The sequence below is a fragment of the Zingiber officinale genome, chromosome 2A, assembly GCF_018446385.1.
Source record: "Zingiber officinale cultivar Zhangliang chromosome 2A, Zo_v1.1, whole genome shotgun sequence".
Lineage (NCBI taxonomy): Eukaryota > Viridiplantae > Streptophyta > Magnoliopsida > Zingiberales > Zingiberaceae > Zingiber > Zingiber officinale.
In genome coordinates this window covers 159,398,513-159,418,704 of record NC_055988.1, presented here as the reverse complement: position 1 = coordinate 159,418,704, position 20,192 = coordinate 159,398,513, and the positions used below count along the sequence as shown (strand labels likewise).

The 20,192-nt window shown below is 35.4% G+C and overlaps 1 protein-coding gene across 2 annotated transcripts in view; it reads left to right on the top strand.

Moving 5' to 3' along the window:
* LOC122042902 (poly [ADP-ribose] polymerase 1-like) overlaps positions 1–19,807 on the top strand; it is a 48,855-nt gene extending 29,048 nt beyond the window's left edge. For both annotated transcript variants that reach the window (XM_042603292.1, XM_042603291.1), the window contains exons 11-20: positions 219–456; positions 555–664; positions 737–813; positions 914–1,074; positions 16,505–16,696; positions 16,795–16,900; positions 18,008–18,090; positions 18,925–19,062; positions 19,212–19,394; positions 19,508–19,807. In XM_042603292.1, the coding sequence (XP_042459226.1) occupies positions 219–456; positions 555–664; positions 737–813; positions 914–1,074; positions 16,505–16,696; positions 16,795–16,900; positions 18,008–18,090; positions 18,925–19,062; positions 19,212–19,394; positions 19,508–19,555 (1,336 nt within the window). In that variant the 3' untranslated portion in view covers positions 19,556–19,807. The remainder of the gene's footprint in view (positions 1–218; positions 457–554; positions 665–736; positions 814–913; positions 1,075–16,504; positions 16,697–16,794; positions 16,901–18,007; positions 18,091–18,924; positions 19,063–19,211; positions 19,395–19,507) is intronic.
* The last annotated feature ends 385 nt before the right edge of the window (positions 19,808–20,192 follow it).

Sequence of the window (20,192 nt, the reverse complement as noted above, 5' to 3'; positions counted from 1 at the left end):
CAAGGATCTTTCTGTCATGATTGGTATGATAAGTTGAATGTGTATCATCATTTTATGGTGATCTCTGCTATTAAATTCCTTTCCTTAATTACCCTCTCCTACTTGTTTCTTTATTTCCTTCCAATTTAGATCCATCATAGAAATTGTTATTATTATTTTTCTTTGACTTGTAAATTAACTCTTACTGTATTTTTTATTTTTATTTTTTGTTTGTGAAGTTACTACATCCTTCAGATAATCCAACAAGATAATGGTTCAGACTGCTGTGTTTTCCGGAAGTGGGGACGAGTTGGCAATGATAAAATTGGAGGAATGAAATTCGAATGGATGTCAAAATCAGATGCAATTCAGCAATTTAAACATGTTTTTCTTGAGAAGACAGGGAATCCGTGGGAAGCATGGGAACAGAAGATTAACTTCCAGAAGCAACCTGGAAGATTTTACCCACTAGATATTGTATGTATTTAGTGGATGATGACTTGTTTGTCAATTCCTTTATGAAGCTAGTCCTGTATTTGCCTGTTTAGTGGGCTTATAAGCTTTTTCATTTTTAGGATTATGGTGTCAAACAAGCTCCAAAAAAGAATCCATCTAACCTGAAAAGCCAGCTTGAACCTCGGTTGTTCGAATTAATGAAAATGCTTTTTAATGTTGAAACCTATAGGTAAGTGCTGTTCATTCAGATTGCCCATATTATGGGTTGAGTGCCTATAATTTTTCTCCATAAACCTTTTAGGTCTGCAATGTTAGAATTTGAGATCAATTTGTCTGAAATGCCACTCGGAAAGCTAAGCAAGGAGAATATTCAAAAAGGTGAGCCTTTTTGCTAGTGTACCATAACAGTGTAACCAATATTGTTGTACGAAAATGCTGATAACATTTCTAGTCTGCTAAGTTCCCTTTTGCCTTTCAGGATTTGCAGCATTAACAGAGATACAGAACTTGATTTGCAACACTACATATGCTCCAGCTGTTAAAGAAAGCTTGATTGTTGATGCTAGCAATCGATTTTTTACCTTTATCCCCTCCGTCCATCCTCATCTGATACAACATGAAGATGACATCAAGGCAAAGGTGGGGTTTTAAGCATATAAATGCTACTATCATTTCTTCATACTTTATCATAACTGCATTTGAGTATGTTTTTTTTTTTTGACGTGCATATATATTTTCTGGTTGGCACTCATTACGGATTTTCTTTTCTTTATTTTTTTGGAGGTTTAGATTTTTGTCATTTTTGCTAATAATGTAAAGTTTATTCTGATCCAGGTTATGGGTTGGCTTGATGCTAATTTCTTTTGTAGGCCAGACCAGTACTGACTTGGTGTTGGTCCATGCTGACAGGCATCGATTGACATCAGTTGATTGACATCAGTTGACACTGATCATGCTAAACCTTGATTTGGGAAAACCCAAATCCTTCAGTCCCCAAAAGGAGAAATATACAAGTTTCAATTTATTGCAGATAGATTTCAATTGTATAATGGTATTGAGTATCTTGTTAGCCGGAGACTATTAAAAATTCATTAGTTGAACCCTTGCTAATACCAAAATCATCCATCTCCTAACATATGGGTGGTCGCATGTAAACTAGGAAATTAATCCTAAAAGTCTTAGATTTTTGAAAAGTTTAGTTTGGTAAGATCTCTTTAGGAGAAGTCTATTTTAATAAGTGTTTAAGGTGATAATTGTTTAGTTTGAGGGTGTTAAATAGATTTGGTAAGTATTTAAAAGAAATACTTTTGGTAAGAGTTTAATCTGGATTTATTTATTTCATAATGTACAATTTGTTTATTTCCTAGTTTCTTTTAGGTTCGGGTCTATAAAAGAGATCTAGTTCTTTAATGCTTGACATTTTCAATTTTTCCTCTTAATATTTGTGAGTTCTTTGTGTGAATAATTCTCTGACATGCCACATCAATTTCATCTCAAGTCTCTAAATGAGTTTCAGGTTTTATTTTGGTGCTGCATCAAGTTGGTATCATTTCAAATTCCTTTATGTTTGTTGAATCTGCTGATGGCCGTATCCTTATTTGCACCTACACTCACCTATTTCTCTACTTGCTAGAAACCATGCGAGGTCACTGACAAGTGATGAAACTTGCTATAGTGTTAATTGACCCCCCCCAACAAACCCCCCTTGCTCATAGCCTACTAATTTCAACTTGGTCTACTATCTGCTTGAAGAGCGCTTTCTGCCTCATCTCAATGTTGTGGTCGACCAAGAAAGGACTCACTCATCCATTCCGCAGCTAAATCTCCTACCCAATTGTCATGCCAATCATATCCTCTTTGTCACCACCTGTCTTGCAACTTCTAGCCATTGTGAATCACACTTGAAACGATCCTCACTTAGCCCTTTGTTTCTCCTATGTAGATCCCTTTTTGTCTCTATCAATTAGTGTTGTAAAAGGCGGTAAGGGGTGGTGAGGCAGTAAGTGATCGCCTATCGTCTAGACAGTGCTTAGGCGGTTGAATTTTTTTTAGAGTTCCTACAATACAAAAATCTTTCTACATGGCCATTTTTTATGATGTTTATGCATAAATAAGTTCCTACAATATAATACAATTTATATAAGGTATAAATAAATATATAAATGCAACTAACAAGATAATTAATAAAAATTTATCACTATATTAATAATAAAAAAGTAATATCATTACTTATACCAAAAGTTTAAGATTAAAATTTAAAATTTCAATCCAACATGGTAACAAGTCAACAAGGACTAGACTAAACATAACTAATCTTCTAAATCATCTACACATACACCATCAACTATATCCATAATCCTCTCATCATCAGACTTAAAAGTCAACATCTTCTTCATTCTCCTCCTCCGATGTATCTAAATCCGCATCAAGTTCTCTAATGGGGATGTTCCTTGCGCTCCTCCTTGGTTGTAGCATTTCATCTGCTCCCAAGGCCTCCACTACCATTCTCTAAGTCCCAAACCTGCTGACCCCATCTTCATCACCACCATCAACAAGCCAACCTTGAGCTTCACTAGCTTGAGAGGATAGAAACAAATCTCCACCCATTTCTTTTTTGCTCTTCATGAGATTTGCGTTGAATTTGATATATACAAGATCATTTAATCTTGATGTCTCGAGCCTATTCCTCTTCTTAGTATGCATCTAAACAATTAGAAAATTATTAAAATTAAAGAATAGATAACAGAATTTATGAATTGCTACTTACCTCTTCAAATTGACTCCAATTTCTTTCACACCCGGATGAACTATTTGTCAAAGAGAGAAATCACATTGCTATTTTTTTTGTAAGTTTGGAGTGTCACTACCATAATTGGACCACCATCCAACTTAAAAAAGTAAAGAAGCAAAAAAATAATAAATTCAAAAATAAGTAAAAGAGACATGCATGTTAGTGAATAGAAATAAAAGAAGAGATTTACCTGGATCAAAGTCATGGTACACATTCACTTTCTCATATGCCGTGACTGCCATTTTTCTTCCAAAGTTTTTGGATTTACTCTTATACTTCAACAATTCATCATTAAAAATGGTAGATTGTATGCTCTCGTTGGACACAATTCATGAACTTATTCACATTTTATATTCTTGGATCTTTGAAGTAAAATATTGGATTCAACAAGTAAGCGACATAATATAAAGGATTATCAAGTCTACCCTTAAACTTCTTATCATTAATCTTCAAAATAGGGATGTCATTTTATTCTTTTTTGAAAGTCTTTCTAATATCTTTCTTAGCTTGTTTAAGTGCATCCAAGGGCTTTTTGCCACTATCAGTAAGGCATAAAACTTTCACTAAAGGAGTAAAAACATTCAAAGCCAAAGAAACACCATTTCAAAAAGGGGTACTTGTTACCGTCGTCTCCACCGCTTTCCCCTTCACACTAAATTTTGTGTTACTCCACTCCTCAGATATAAACATAAGTCTCAATTGATCTTTCATGCTTTTGAGACTTTCCAATGTCAAAAATGAAGTAACAAATCTAGTCACCCCGGCCTCACAATATCTCTCTTTTTGGTATATTTTCTCATAACAGCCAAAGTTCTATGATATGCATAGATGAATATTGTGAACCTTTGCTTTTTCAAGTATTCCGCTAAACTTCAGTAGCTTTTCAATTGCTTCAAGTATGAGGTTGATTGTATAAGTCACACAAGATGTCAAAAAAAAATTTGAGGTCGTGTAACCTTCTATAACTTCGCAACTGTCATATTGTTTATTGCATTGCCCGTTACTACTTGAACCACATGTTGAGAATTTCATTGATGTATTTTAACACAAACTCAAAGATGCAAGTCCCAGTTGTAAGGATCTAGAGCGTTAAACATGCAGAAAGCGCAACAGAAAAACTAACTAGATCCTTTTCAGAAGATCCATGCGAAGGAAAACCATATACTAAGTTTGTTAAAGGGCATTATACTTTTGTTGCGTGAACACGAACTCCGGACGACAACTTTATCCTCGGTGTATCTCAGCATGATCAAGTGGTCACGCTTCTATGGTATCCACATGAATCATCCGTCGTACGAACACGACTTCGGAGAAGAACCACCTTCTTGCGGTAGCAAGCAAGAGTGGTTCGGCCAAGCATGAAGGAGGAAGGAGAAGCTCAAGAGTCACATTTTTCATCTCATGAAAAATTTAATCAAACAAAAACTATTTATATTCATCCAATGAATATCAAGGGATTTGCTCTTTGTCTTCCTCTTAATGGGTTAGATTATTATATTGGATTAACCATTAATCTAATAAGTTATTAACCGAATTAGTCTAATCATCTCATAATTGATTCTTAGGGCTAATGCTAACAATCTCTCACTAGCACTAGTGCCAATCATTACAAAGATGACCCTAACACTTTGGATTAACCCATTATACTTAAGATCCTTAGTATTTTAGTCAAACTAAAATATACATCTCCAAACGAACATGTTCTTTGTGTGTGACCCAATAGATTCCCGTAACGTTGGCAATGTATCTAAAACCACTTTAGATACATAAACAATGAGTGACATCTAGCAAGGCATCATTGCTACCTAAGTGACGAGAATGTCGAGATCCGACATAATCTTTCCGTGTCTATTATCTTGTATGACTCAATCATTCTATCGTTGATATCTAGATTGATCAATGAAACATAGATCGTGTCATCCTCTTATCAATCTGTGTTTCTTGATCTCTAAGTAGACACATTCAAATAAATAAGCTCAGTATCTCATATTGACTCATTTGAGCATGACCATATATTCTTATGTTTACTAATTAAGGGGCCTACAAATATCGCTTCCGTTATATAGAAGGAATATATTTCATCTACAGCACTCACATCCTTTCGCATAACTTATTACATACCTAGTAATTGACTATATAGTCTATCTTGTTACAGATGCCGTTTGCTGATACCAAAGTACATAGCTCCTTATGTAGGGAACCGTAGTGACTTTAGGTCTAAGAAGTATTCATACCAATAGTCACTATAAGAATGTTTGTGATACTCATATAACGATCCATGAAACATCTCATGGCGGGTCAATTCAGTACATATTCTCTAATATATACCAATGTGTCAACGTGATATCTCATATCTATGACTTGTGAGATTAAGTCATCAATTGTCTTACATGCTAATCTCAATGCATTAATATTGTCCTTGCATATTAATGCTTGACCAACAATAGTTACGAGTAATGTCTATGTATATCTACAGACTTTCACTATCAATTCAACCAATTGATATGCTGTATACTAGAACCTACTACCCTAGGACATTATTATACTTCTTCATCTGCCACATATTTGAAGTAAAGATAATAACCATAACCTTTGTCCTTTTTATTAATGAAATATAATACAAAATCTCCTAAGTCATTCAACTCTTGATTGACTTTTAGGACTTGCACTAACAATCTCCTTATGTAATACCCATTGACCTAGTGTGACCATCATGCTTTCTCTGTGCCAAAGCTTTGGTCAAAGGATCCGCAATGTTAGCATTAGTCGGTACTCTGCATATCGTCTTATCTCATCTATCGATGATCTCTCAAATGAGATGGAACTATCGTAATATCTAATACCTAGCACCACCATTTAAGTAAAATACATACCCTAACTACGATCTGGAATCATCCTTGTCAGTTTGGAAACTAGCATCGGTGTAACCCTTTGCAGTAAGCTTTTCATTGTCTCCAAAGATCAAGAAATAATCTTGAGCTTTTATCAAGTACTTAAGAATATTCTTGACTGCTATCTAGTGACTTTCATTTGGATCTGATTGGTATCTGCTCGTTATGCTTAACGCATACGAAATATCAGGATGAGTACATGATATATCCTATAGCAGACGCATAAGGAATGTGATCCATGCGGTTCCTCTTTTCCTTAAAAGAGGGGTATTGTGTCTTTAAAAGACTCACACCATGTGACATCGACAAAAGCCCTTACTTGGAATTTTGCATGGCAAAACGATTAAGTACTTTGTCAATATATGTACTTTGACTTAGATCAAGCAATCTCTTAGATCTATCTCTATAGATTTTGATGCCTAAAATGTAGGCTGCTTCACTTAAGTCTTTCATTAAAAAACAATTCCCAAGCCATGTCTTACTGCAGTGTAGGGATATCATCTCTAACGAGAAGTATGTCATCTACATATAAAATGAGAAAGATGAATATGCTCCTACTAACCCTCTTGTAGACACAAGGTGACACAAGGTTCATTTTCATTCTTGATGAAACCAAACACTTTGATTGCATCATCGAATCGAAGATTCCAGCTACTAGAAGCTTGTTTTAATCCATAAATGGATCTATGCAATTTACATACCTTTTCAACATGCTTTGGATTTACAAAATCCTCAGGTTGTGTCATGTACTCATCCTCGAGTAGATTTTCATTAAGAAATGCAATTTTGATATCCATTTGCCAGATCTCATAATCATAGTAAGCTGCAGTAGCAAGCATGATCTGAATAGACTTGAGCATTGCAATTGGTGAAAATGTTTCATCATAGTCTATACCATAAATCTGCTTGAATCATTTAGCCACTAATCTACCTTTATAGGTATGCATAAGAACATCCATGTCAACCTTCACTTTGAAGACCCACTTTGGTTTGATTCCTTCAGGCGGATCAACTAAAATTCATACTTGATTAGTGTACATGGATTCTATTTTAGATCTCATAGCTTCTAGCCATTTCTCAGAATCTGGTCCTGTATAGCTTCCTGATAAAATGTAGGCTCATTGAGACCAATAAACTCTATATCATCGTGGTTAGACAAAAAAGAATATCTGGTCGACGACGAGGTTGACGATGGGTCTTATTGGATCTGCATAGAGGTTTTTCTACTTGAATAGGTTGTTGCTCCACAACTTTTTACAGTGTAATAAAATCATGATCCACAATATCTCGTGGTACCTGTTCAATTTTCATCAAGACTTCGGTGCTAGTTTGTATATCTTGAATTTCTTCAAGATCGACTTTACTTCCACAAGTTTTTCTAGAAATAAATTCCTGTTCTAGAAATACACCATTTCTTGCAACAAACACTTGCCTTGTGTGGAATTATAAAAATAATATCCCTTTGTTTCTTGGGATATCCTATAAAATAACACTTATCCGATTTGGGTAAGCCTCACAACCTCAAATCTTCATGAAAGATATCTTGGGACTCTTCCCAGTCCATATCGTATATGATGTCTTTATGACAGCCTTGGATGGAACACGGTTAAGTGTGAAAACAGCCGTTTTTAGAGCATGTCCCAAAAGGAAGTAGGAAGATTTGTTTGACTCATCATTAATCGTACCATATAATAAAGTATGATTTCTCCTTTCTGATACACCATTCTATTGTGGTGTTCCAGGTGGAGTAAGTTGTGATATGATCCCACACTCAACAAGATGGTCATAAAACTCTTGGCTAAGATATTCTCTACCTCAATCTGATCGAAACATCTTAATACGCTTACCAAGTTGGTTTTGTACTTCATTCTTGAATTCTTTGAACTTTTTTAAAGGATTCTGACTTATATTTCATTAGATACACAGTCGTATCTACTAACATCAGTGAAAGTAATGAAATACTGATAGGTTTTTCTAGTTGCTATTTTGAAATGACCACAAACATCAGTATGTATGACTCCTAACAAATCATTAGCTATTTCGTTGTGTCCACTAAATGGAGTCTTAGTCATCTTGCCTTGAAGATAAGATTTGCATGCCTCATATAATTCAAAATCAAATGAGTCCAAAAGTCCATTCTTATGTAGTTGGGATATACGACTCTTATTTATGTGACCTAAGTGACAATGCCAGAGATATGTTTGGTTTAAATTATTAGATTTGAACCGTTTTGTATTTATGTTATGGATTGAGTTTTCAAAGTCTAGAACATAGAGTTCATTCAGAAGATGTACACTATAATAGAACATTTTATTTAAATAAACGGAACAACATTTATCCTTTATTATCATTGAGAATCATTTCTTGTCTAAACAAGAAACAGAGAGAAATAATGTTCTTAGTTAAGGCAGACACATAACAACACTCTTCTAGTTCTAAAATAAGTCTAGTGGGCAAAGATAAGAAATATGTTCCTACAGCTATAGTCAAGGTTCTAAATCTCGACCCGTGCCGAAGTTTCGGTCTCAGACCGGAACGATACGGTTTCGGTATCGTATCGTGCCGTGCCGATATGATTTCGGTATATATATATAGTAATTATTAGATAAATATGTTTATTGTGTATAATTCAAAAATAAATTGTATATTGATTTTGTATAAATTCTCAACATGATATTGTTAAAAAAAATAATTAGGGGGAATATTATTAAAATAAAAAAATTTCTATGTAAAAAATAATATCATAATATAATTTAGAACTCTCAATTATTTAAATAATATATATTTAAAAAATAATTTAAATAATTATGTAAAACAGTAAAAAAGTACAAAATATTTTTTTTAATTATCAGAATATAAATATGATTTTTTAGATTTTTTATAGAATTTTTAAATAAAATTTAAATCAATAAAACTAATTTTCAAAATATTAATTAATATTTTTTAATTTTATTAAATAATTTAATCTGAGTTTAGAAAAGAAATATCACAAAATTTTTAATTACTTGAAATGCTGGATTTTTTTTTCTCACGAGCGTTGTGAAGAAAGAAACGCGACTTGCGGACGCGAGGCATCGGGTGGCGCGGGAGGCGCGGGCGAGGCGTGGGGCGGTGTCGAAGGCGGCGGGCGAGGCGTCCACCGGCGTCAGAGGCGTTCGACGACGCTTCCGGTGGCGCCGGAAGCGTCCCGCGACTCCTCCAACCTCGCTTGTGATCCTCCAAATCTTCTACAGTTCTGCGAAGAGGATTGGAGGTCCTGCGATTCATCCGGAGGCACCGGAGGCGTCGCACGATGCCTCCGGTGAGCCTCCCTCGCCTCCGGTGAGCCTCGCTCGTGTCCTCCAGCGATTCTTGGCTGGTGACGCAAGCGACACGATTCCTCCTGTCGCCGCTGTGACGAACGTAGTGATGCACGAAACAAATTGGCTCACGGTGCCGGTTTTGTGCGTCAAGCGGAACGACAAATTTTGTCCGTGCCACCCGGCACAGAACGAAATTTTGTTCCCTGGCTATAGTAGCAATTATTGTGCCATTGCCTACTCGTAGGTCCACTTCGCCCTTTGTCAATGATCTACTATTTCTCAACCCCTGCATATAGTACAAATGCGAGATGCACACTCGGTATCTAATATCCATGAAGAAGGAATAGATAGATTGATTTCTATAACATATATATCTGAGACAGAAGTCTAACTTCTCTTCCTTTCACTTCCCCTAGGTACAACTCGCAGTTCTTCTTCCAGTGTCCGGCTTCACCACAGTGAAAGTAAGTTCCTTCCTTAGCAACCCCACTTTTGGGTTTCAATGCATGACTCTTGTCCTTGCTTTTGGCTTGGGTCTTACCCTTATCTTTGGGTTTCCATTTGCCTTTTCCCTTTGACACCATCAAAATGGTACTAGGCTTTGCCTTTTAAGGTTGAGTTCAACTGTTCTCAACATGCTCAACATCTTAGGCAACAATTTGTAAATTTCATTCATGTTATAATTCATGATAAATTGATTGCAACTCTCAGACAATGACTTCAGAATAAGGTCAGTGGCCAATTTGGCCCAGTGAAAATCTCAATTTTTGTAGGTTCTCCACATACCCAATCATTTTGAGCACCTAAAGCCTTACAGGACTTCTTTCTTGCATCTTGCATTGATATAGTGCCTTATAGATCTCAAATCTTTTATACCTTGCCTGCCTTGGATATAGTTGTCTAAGATATTCAACCATAAGCATCCATGTTCTTATGTTGCTTCTGAAGCTCAGAATTCATGGTGACAAACATAAGACATGATACATCTAATGCATCATCTTGATGCTTCTTATAAGCATCCTTATCAGCTCCAGTGGCAGTAGTGGGGTGTTTCAGGAATGAGGTGCTCTAGGACATACAGTTTTCTTTCTTGTTTGAGAATTATTCTCAAGTTTCTGTATTTGTCTAGGAAATTAGCTCTATTGAGCTTGTCCTTATCAAGGACAGATCGCAGAGAAAGAGTATTTGATGTACTAGACGACATGGTGATCTATAACAATAAAATGCAAAAATAAGTATCATATTAAGATCATTTAATTTGGCCTTTAATTAAATGATTCTCCCATTGAATTGTAAAACTTAGTAGGAGCAAGTCATGGATGTGGTTTTACCCACACTACTAGTTTCAACCCCCAAAACAATGACATTCAAGTGGGGCAAGATCCATATTATACCTCATCTTGAGTTAGCTTTGGCTAATCGCCCAAGACTTATATAAGTTAGGTAGGTAATGTGTACCAATTGGACAAGATCGATATTATACCTCATCTTGAGTTAGCTTTGGCTAATCGCTCAAGACTTGTATATTTTAGGTAGGCAACTTTTGCCAATTACATCATATGTAACTCTTGTATAGTTAGGTGAACAAGACTATTTGTTTGTTTTCCCATCTTATAAAATCCATATTATAACTCATCATGAGTTAGTTTTGGCTAATCACCCAAGACTAGTATAATTGAATTATATTGTATGGGATATGCCTCTAAATTCTCAATCCAATTAAGGTATCTTAGTTATGTCGCATCTAAAGTTCAATAGCCGAGCATCACAATTGTCCTGTCGCATTCTACCAAGATAAAATGAGTCATTTTGCTTTGGCAAACCTGACTACAAATGATCAAGGTAGTAGTGAGTGCCAAACTTTGGTAGGTATATTAAAAGAACCTAATTACAATTAAACTACACATGTATCGCATACAATTATGGCATATCATGACATACATCAACATATATGCTAAATAATGCGTGACATGGTTATGGCCCTGTCAACTACGATCTTCTCAAAGCCAATGAGAAGATCGAAAGGTCAACCTAGGTCAAAGCATCTTCTGTAAGTACTTCCTTGGTCGTCGTGTGTTGTTGTCCTTCTTTCTTTTTTTACTATCGTTCAGCAGACTAGTTCTTTTCTAATTTGTACATTATAAAATCTAAAGAAACCTTAAGTTACATTTGAGGGTAGTCTAAATTTACAACAAAAATACAAAAGAAGAGAGGTATGACACGCAGACCATATTATGAATTACAACATATATATCCAATCATATCCGGGTTAACATTCACAATATCTTTATGATATAAAATCTACTATGATTTCAACAAATAATTATGAGCCGCAATGCCACGACGGTCCCTGTTGCCCACAAAAATTGAGACCTTGCTGTTCACAATAGTTTGGCCGAAACCTTGTTGTTCACAACAGTTTTTGGTCGAGACTTTGATTTTTTTACAAACAAAATCGACTATTGCACGCATTCATAACATGTATGAAGATGCTATATCCTTTAGTTTGTTCAACACAAACTATTTCATTCCCAATAAAAACAAAGACTCATAATCATGCAAATCATAGTAAATATCTCATGCAATATCTATATCACATATAAAAATCTAACTACAACTTAGTATACGTCTTCGTAAGTGACTCTGATACCACTGTAAGGATCTAGAGCGCTAAACACGCAAAAAGTATAGCGGAAAAATTAACTAGATCCTTTCCAAAAAATTCATGCGAAGGAAAAACCATATACTAAGTTTGTTAAAGGGAGTTATACTTTTGTTGCGTGAACACGAACTCCCGATAGCAACTTTATCCTCGGTGGATCTCAGCACGATCAAGTGGCCGCGCCTCTACGGTATCCACACAAATTTGTTCCGTCCGTCGCACGAACACGACTTCGGAGAAGAACCACCTTCTTGTGCTAGCAAGCAAGTGTGGTTTGGCCAAGCATGAAGGAGGAAGAATGAGAAGCTCAAGAGTCACATTTTTCATTTCATAAAAAATTCAATCAAGCAAAAACTATTTATATTCATCTAATGAATACCAAGGGTTTTTGTCTTTTTGTCTTTCTCTTAATGGGTTGGATTATTATATTAGATTAACCATTAACCCAATAAGTCATTAACCCAATAAGCCTAATCATTTCATAATTGGTTTTTAGGGCTAGTACTAACACCGGTATGTGTTTTCATGGATTGTTCAATAGAACCAAAGAATGAAGTACCTAGTTTGCAATTAACACAAATTCATAATGCTTCTCCTCTTGCGATCCGTCCATGCATCAACCATAACTGAACATCTATTTTTTTATCTATTCTCTTTCTTGCTTTTTTAAAGATAATTTGGTTTAGTCAACTTCTTGTTTCAAAAGTAGCTCTCTTAGAAGATATTGACTTGGAGGTTTGTAGCCCGGACCAAATTATCCAACCGTCTCTACAAATTGTATAAAGCTTTGATTGCCAGTTGCATGAAAAGGAATCCCCACCTCATAAATCCATCTTGCAAGGTACTCATGTACATCAGTTGTGCTTTAATTAAGTTTATTTAAATTATTTCAATCATAGTTGGTTGATTAAAATTATTAATATAATGTATTTGATTAAACCCTAAGTTAAAAAAAAGAAAGAAAAAACCTAATTTTGATTTCTAACTTTCTGTTCCTTCGGAGGCTTATGCAACGGACGCTTCGCTGAACCCGTTGCATGGGCACGAATGCCTCGCTGGGTCCAGGCGACATCCGGATGTGTCATCGGGCCCGAATGTGTCGCGGGCCCTGACGTCTATGCTTGCATGAGCCTCCGAAGGAAGCAAAAAACTTTGAAATCGAAATTAGGTTTTTCAAAACCTTACCTAATGACGACATCAGCAGCGACGATAGTTTGAGGCGGATGGGGAAGGAGTTGAGTTTTTTGAGATCAAAGCAACAAAGGTTTTTTATTTTAACCTACGTGTTTTACCCTGCCTTAAAAGTCGTATATGACAAAAGCGGGGTAGGTGAGGTACGCTTCCTGCCTCAGCGCCGACTAGGTAGGCGTCTCCAGTGCCATTTAGAATACTACTATCGGTCCCGCAACTTCTTGCCATGGAAAGTTAGTTGTGAATCATACTTGAAACCATCTTTAGTTAGCCCTTTGTTTTCCCTACGTAGATCTATTGGGTGCACCACTATCTGGTGCAAAATCACCATCCTTGATCTCCTCTTGGCAGTCACACGCTCTAACAACATCTCCAAACTCGTTACCTACTCTCTTTCCCAATCACACAACTGTGGTTGGTTCTCTGCGAGACTGAGGTCTAGAACAAGAGAGGAAGTCTTTCTCATCTTGTGGCTTTAATAATAAATAAAAACATTTAGCATCAACCCAAAAATAAGTGATGAACCCTACCACCCATAGGGATTTGCTACGATATTTTGGATTCTACTTAAGGTAATCTAATCCAAGACAGATTACTGGAAGAAGAGTTTCAGAGCTAGTTCAAGACATTTTATAAGTATAATAGTGAAAAAGGAAAGGGAAAGACAAAGTCACCTTTCTATTCAATCAATTGACAAGACACGAGACATGGCAATTTCAACATCAAATAAGCTCAGTTTGTCTTTATGAATTCATTCTTGTGCTTATCTTGTCACATTTTATAACTATTGTAGAGATTAGCACATCATCCTTGCCCTATGATTAATCTATACATTTTCTTATGCATCAAAAAGGACTAAAAATAATGAGAATAAAGTCAAGTCTCAATTTTTCAAACAATAGGAGAAACAAAATAAAGTAATTTCTCGTGTGTTAGTTTGGACGACTAAGCAGGAAGATACTAAGACATTATGATCGAGACTAAAATGATGACATTGCTATTTGTTATTCATTGGAAATGACCCATGGACATAGAGCAATGATTTACTTTAATAGAGGGATTTAAAGGCCCAAAGAGCAACTCCAAAAATATGAGACAAACGACAAGGTAACCAAAATTTTAGTTTATTTGATTCCTAATGATATATTGTGCAGGTTAGGAAATTACAAAGATGCAAGTGAGTTATGGAGTAAGTTGGCTAAGCTCCATGAAGATTTAACCTCAACGCAAAGAGCGGAAATCCCAAGAGGGAGATTCATTGGATCAAGAGCTTGAGGATTCGGAGGTTGAGAGGTGTTCAACATTCGAGGATGAAATTGAAGAAGCATCTATCTCAAGGATTGATGGGGAAAGCTCATTGACTCCACCTCTAGAAAAGGTTAGATCCTACGTGGTAATCGATTGTGGTAAGACCAATCGATTGAGAGACATTTTTTAGCTCAAAAGAAACCTTAGAAAAAGGGTTTCGTGAAGAGTTTGCGACACCGATTCTTGGAGATTCTGAAATGAAGTGTTGCTGCATCTTCGAGTCAACAAGAGATCAAGCAAGCAAGGTGTTCATTGTATTTGCATTTACTTTCTTGTTTCTTGTTGTGTTCTTGTGAGAATGAGCTTGTATGCGACTTCTTCGCCTTCGGAAAGTTTTCGAGAAGGAGAGTGTTCATAGTGGAGCTGTGAACGAAGAGTGGATCCTTGGATTAGTCATCTTAAGGAGATGGATATCAAGTAAAATCCAAGTGTAGTGTATGTGGTGTCTAAGTTTGAATCAAAATTTCCGCTGTGTGTTCAAATAATGACGACGGGCTCAAGAGAAGTGATCGAAGCTATTCACCTCTAGCTCGCAAGTGTCCTAACGCATATGATGACAGATGATGTATGCAATTTGTATGTGTAGTTAAAAGAAAGTTGGATCATTTGAACCATTAAAAACTTAACCAATCTGGTAAAGATTCCAAGCTACCATGTAAAAATAGCTACTAGTAATTGTTAAATAGTTGTTTGTAAATGTTAAACACTTGATATATTAATTTATGCAATATTACACATATACAATCTATTTTACATTGTTGATGTATATTGATTATCATATGATTTATATATATTATTTTCTATGTGTTGAAATATGAGTTGGATATGCCAATAAATATACTTTATTTTCATATGTTAGGTATTTTTCTTATTATGAATGTTTTTAAATATTCTTTATGTTGACCACATATTCCTTCAAATTTTGGATATGCATTATGCAGTTGGTCTAACTATATATTGCCTATCATATGTTGTTTGGATCTGGAATTTTTTAAGGTACTCTCTTGGTTATTGTTTATAAGAATGCTAATGTTATTCTTAAACTATGCTACTCATACTCATATTGGCATAAATATTACAACAAGTGTTAAGAAATATAAATATTAATGCATATAATATGTAGTATATAATGTAAATAATAATATAATGGTATATAAATTTTGTAGATATAACGTATATAGTTTAATGTTTAGGGTGTATTTATAGGTTATTTTTATATGCTATAGTTTAAGGGAAATTTTAAAAAATTCTAAAAATTAAAGAGGTGAGGGTTTGAAATACTCCCAAATTTAACCTAATCAACTAATGCAATCCATTCCTTCTATACAAGCCTTCTCTCTTTCCTATCCCCTCGAAAGTGTGCCCTTGCCCTCTCTTGCTCACTCAACATGAGCAATTGTATCTTCTTGGTATTCCTTTCCCAACGATAAGAGCAAAATGCCTCCTTGTGTGATTGTTGAACTTTCCTTTCTCCTTATGGGTGATGTTGTTAAACTCCCTTACCTTCTCATGTGACATGGGCAACTTGTGAAGTCTTAGATGCGCTTCCTTGGTCTCTTTCTTCCTTTGCTCTCACAGGCAAATTCGGTGGTTCTAATTCTCGTTTAATACCCATACTCTTACGAAGTCAGTCAACACAAGAATAGGTGAATCTGTTGAATCCAAATAATAGAGTTCACAAAGCCATGCCTCTAGAATGGTAAACTTATTGTTCCAAAATTAGGGTTTGGTCTTTGGGACCATTGAGAATAATTGAATGGCTTAGCTTATATTGGATTTGGAGAGGATTGATGAAATATTTTTTCATTGTGTATAATAAATTTGTCTATGTATTTTAGTTCATTTTTCTCTTCAATAATGTTTCATGATGTTTGAAAAAGCAACCATGCAACTTGTACTAAATGATCCCAAAACAAATATTTAGGTGAAAATGCTTGAAGCTCTAAAAGACATTGAAATCGCTTCCCGACTGGTGGGTTTTGATAGAGATGATGATATGTCTCTTGATGAAAAATATGAGAAACTTCAGTGTGGTATTACTCCATTATCACATGATAGTGAAGACTATCAGCTGGTCAAGAAATATCTTCTTAATACCCATGCTCCAACTCACAAGGTGTGCGCGCTTTTTTTTAATTTTTTTTTATCAAAATGAACTTTTCTTTGTATGGACTTTTCACTGTTTTTGTTTGATATCTTTTCCTTGGTTGACAGGATTGGTCCCTTGAACTTGAAGAAGTTTTTGTACTTGAAAGAGAAGGAGAGTGTGATAAGTTTGCACCATTTAAAGATATGAAAAATAAGATGCTGCTGTGGCATGGTATGCTGTTTTTTTTTCAACTATCTAATTAATTCATGAGCAATGTTCTTGCCAGACAAGATATTACATTTAAAAATCTGGCTTTTGCCACTAACTCCAGCAAAGTTAGCTAATATTTGTGCAGTTGAGTTACAATCTCTCTTTACATAATGATAGTCAAAACAATCAATATAACAAATAGCTAAAGTTATAAGCAGTTACCAAATTAAATATAACTATTTGATAACTTTCTTCGATTTTTGATTCTTAATTTGTATCAGGCCATTTGGCAATGCTTAATTTATACATGTAAATAGCAATTGTCTTGAAATATAAATAGCTAGCAATAGGTATCTTAACATTTGAATCTTGCAATATAAATCAACCACCTGTATCTTTGTTGCTCGAAAGAAATGGTCCATTGTAAGATAGCTATAATTCATCATAATGAAAGGATGCCTGTAATTGGGAATATAATTAGAGATGATTAAAATTAACCATCTTTTCCACACATTCATAGGCTTTAGTAAAGGATAAAACTCTGCTCCGATTTCTTTAGGTGAAGAAGAAATACTTTAATCATCACGCATTCTATTTAACCATTGATGCCCAAAGGAGTCGACAAAGACAAGATAGTTTTAGATTATCTATTAATGTTGTTATCCTCTAACATTCACAAAACAGAAGCCCAAGTATTGAAAAAATTGAAACTTCACTGGTGAAGACCAATATGATAAAGCATATTGCATGTGACGAAGATAATGTTCTATAGAATCCCTCTCTGTGCCACATAATAACAAAGGCTATCATAATAGTGCAGAATATTGGAAATACATTCACTAGTAGGAAGTCTTTGTCTCAGCATTGTCCATAGGAAGAATTTTACCTTTTTCCTGCTGTTGGTAACTATCAAATCATTTCCCAACTCCTGCAAGCTTCAACATTTGAAGTAACACTATGTGGTCAATGCATGCATGGTCTTCTGTTAATATTTGTCAGAGTATCTTATATCTAGTTTTTACTCTACTTTTCATTAGTCTTGTGAGAAATTATGATCGACCTTTGCTTTCTTATGTTGTAGCATAAATTTTATCTTAACTATAACTGTATATGCTTATTTAATGACAGGTTCACGTTTGACAAACTTTGTGGGAATTCTTAGCCAAGGACTGAGAATTGCACCTCCAGAAGCTCCAACAACTGGCTACATGGTTCTCTTGTTTTTTCCCCTTATCTTTGTGTACATGTGGCGTGTGTGTTGGTTACGCCTATGCAGGTTTTTGTGCGTGCAACTATTCTAGTTTAGTATAGTTGGCCATGTTGGGTCTGCTTAAGTTTTACTATTTGAACAGTGAAAGAAAATTAAAAAGGGGCCTTTGACTTATATAATTGGAGTGAAAGGTGATATCACTCACCTCAAATGGCGAGTATACCCGGCCCCATGGTAAAATATATATAGGTAAATCACGTTTTTTTTTTTTGGGGGGGGCATTTTGTCCTAGCGTAGTGACTATTTACATGAAAGAAAGATGTCATGTCAGACACCCAACGAGGCATTTTACATCAGTTGGGAATATTGACCTAAAGACTTATTGGTGCAAACCCCATACCGGTATCAACTGCGCCAACCCATAGGGACCCCTTGACTTGTATAATTGGTTCCACATTGGCGAGTTTGCCTATGTAAGGGGAGGTTTGATTGAGCATAAACTATTTACCTATTCTCTATATGCAATTTGAACTTAGCTATGCCTCACTGCTGTCTATTAAATTGAGCATTTATATGGCTTGGGTGGTCTTTCTGATTGATGATTAGCAATAATATTTAGGGTAATGAATATGGATGGTTATTGTTTTATTGACTATTGGCTCTCTTTGAGATATAAATATGCTAGTATCAAGTTCTATTGTGTTTGCATTTACATTATGTTTGCCATCTTAGATTTGCAAGTACAACGACATTTATTTTGCGAGTATTTATTTTATGAGCACTGTGTAGTGATGCGTACTGCTATTTGTTGTAATAGTCTCTATGATTTTGGCAGTTTGGCAAAGGTATTTACTTTGCTGACCTAGTAAGTAAGAGTGCACAATATTGCTATGTGGACAAGAATGATCCTGTAGGTTTAATGCTTCTCAGTGAAGTTGCTTTGGGAGAGATCCACGAGCTCAAGAAGGCTACGGTGATTTCCACTCTTAATTCATAATATTTTCGTTACTGCATCAAAAAAAAAAAGTTACCATAGCGCATTAGGTTTTAGCCTCGACTGAATGATCTTTTTGATGATTTGAATTCCATTCCTGCTCTCACATGTATTATTTTTTCTTGTAGTATATGGATAAGCCACCAAAAGGGAAACATTCAACTAAAGGATTGGGAAAGACGGTGCCACTGCAGTCTGAGTTTGAGATGTGGAGGGATCAAGTAGTTGTGCCCTGTGGCAAGCCTGTTTCATCAACCATCCTAGCATCAGAGTTACTTTACAATGAGTACATCGTTTATAATATGGCTCAGGTTGGCTGCTGACACTTGTTTAGATCAGCGTATTGGTCGACCTCAGTTGTAGTCTATTCTGTATATCTTGTCAATTCATAGAAATAGCTTATCTGAATCAAGTATTATGACAGGTCAAGATGCAGTTTTTGTTGAAAGTTCGGTTTCATCACAAAAGGTGAGAAAGTTGGTCTGATGTCAAGAGACCTTACTTTTGGAGAACCCTGTGTGGTGTTCAAATTTTGGCCCTCGTATTTGGTGTTTCAACTTGTTACAAGCATCAAGATTTTGGCACAATTCGACAGTATTTGCTACTCAATGGACTTGGTTGTAAATAAGTTGCCTGTGTTGATACTACCACCTGTAAATATATGGTCACTTTTGTTGTAAAAATGGTCATTTACTAGTTTATTAGTATGCTCCTAGTTAACTTATCTTTTGTTCCAGCCTCTTCAATGATGATCTTTTAATTTCCTTTTTAAAATTTTGAACTTATTTGTTTCTCGAGTATGTGATTGCTGAGAGAAATTATATGCTGCTCACCTTTGGGCGTGCGCCCTCGTGGAAGGCAGAGAGCAGCAACCCACTCACTATAAAAAATAAATATGTTGATTTAGCGAAATTTTGTGATGAAAAAAGTCATTGCAAAATTATAACTTTAGAAGTCGTCGCTATTTAGCGACGAAGCTACAACAAATAATTGCTATCGTAAATTACCAACATAACTTTTGTTGTAAGTGGTAAATTTTGTGATGACTTTTTGTTTTATTGTCAATTTGTGATGAATCTCAGTTTTGTTGTAAAATTTGATAATGAATT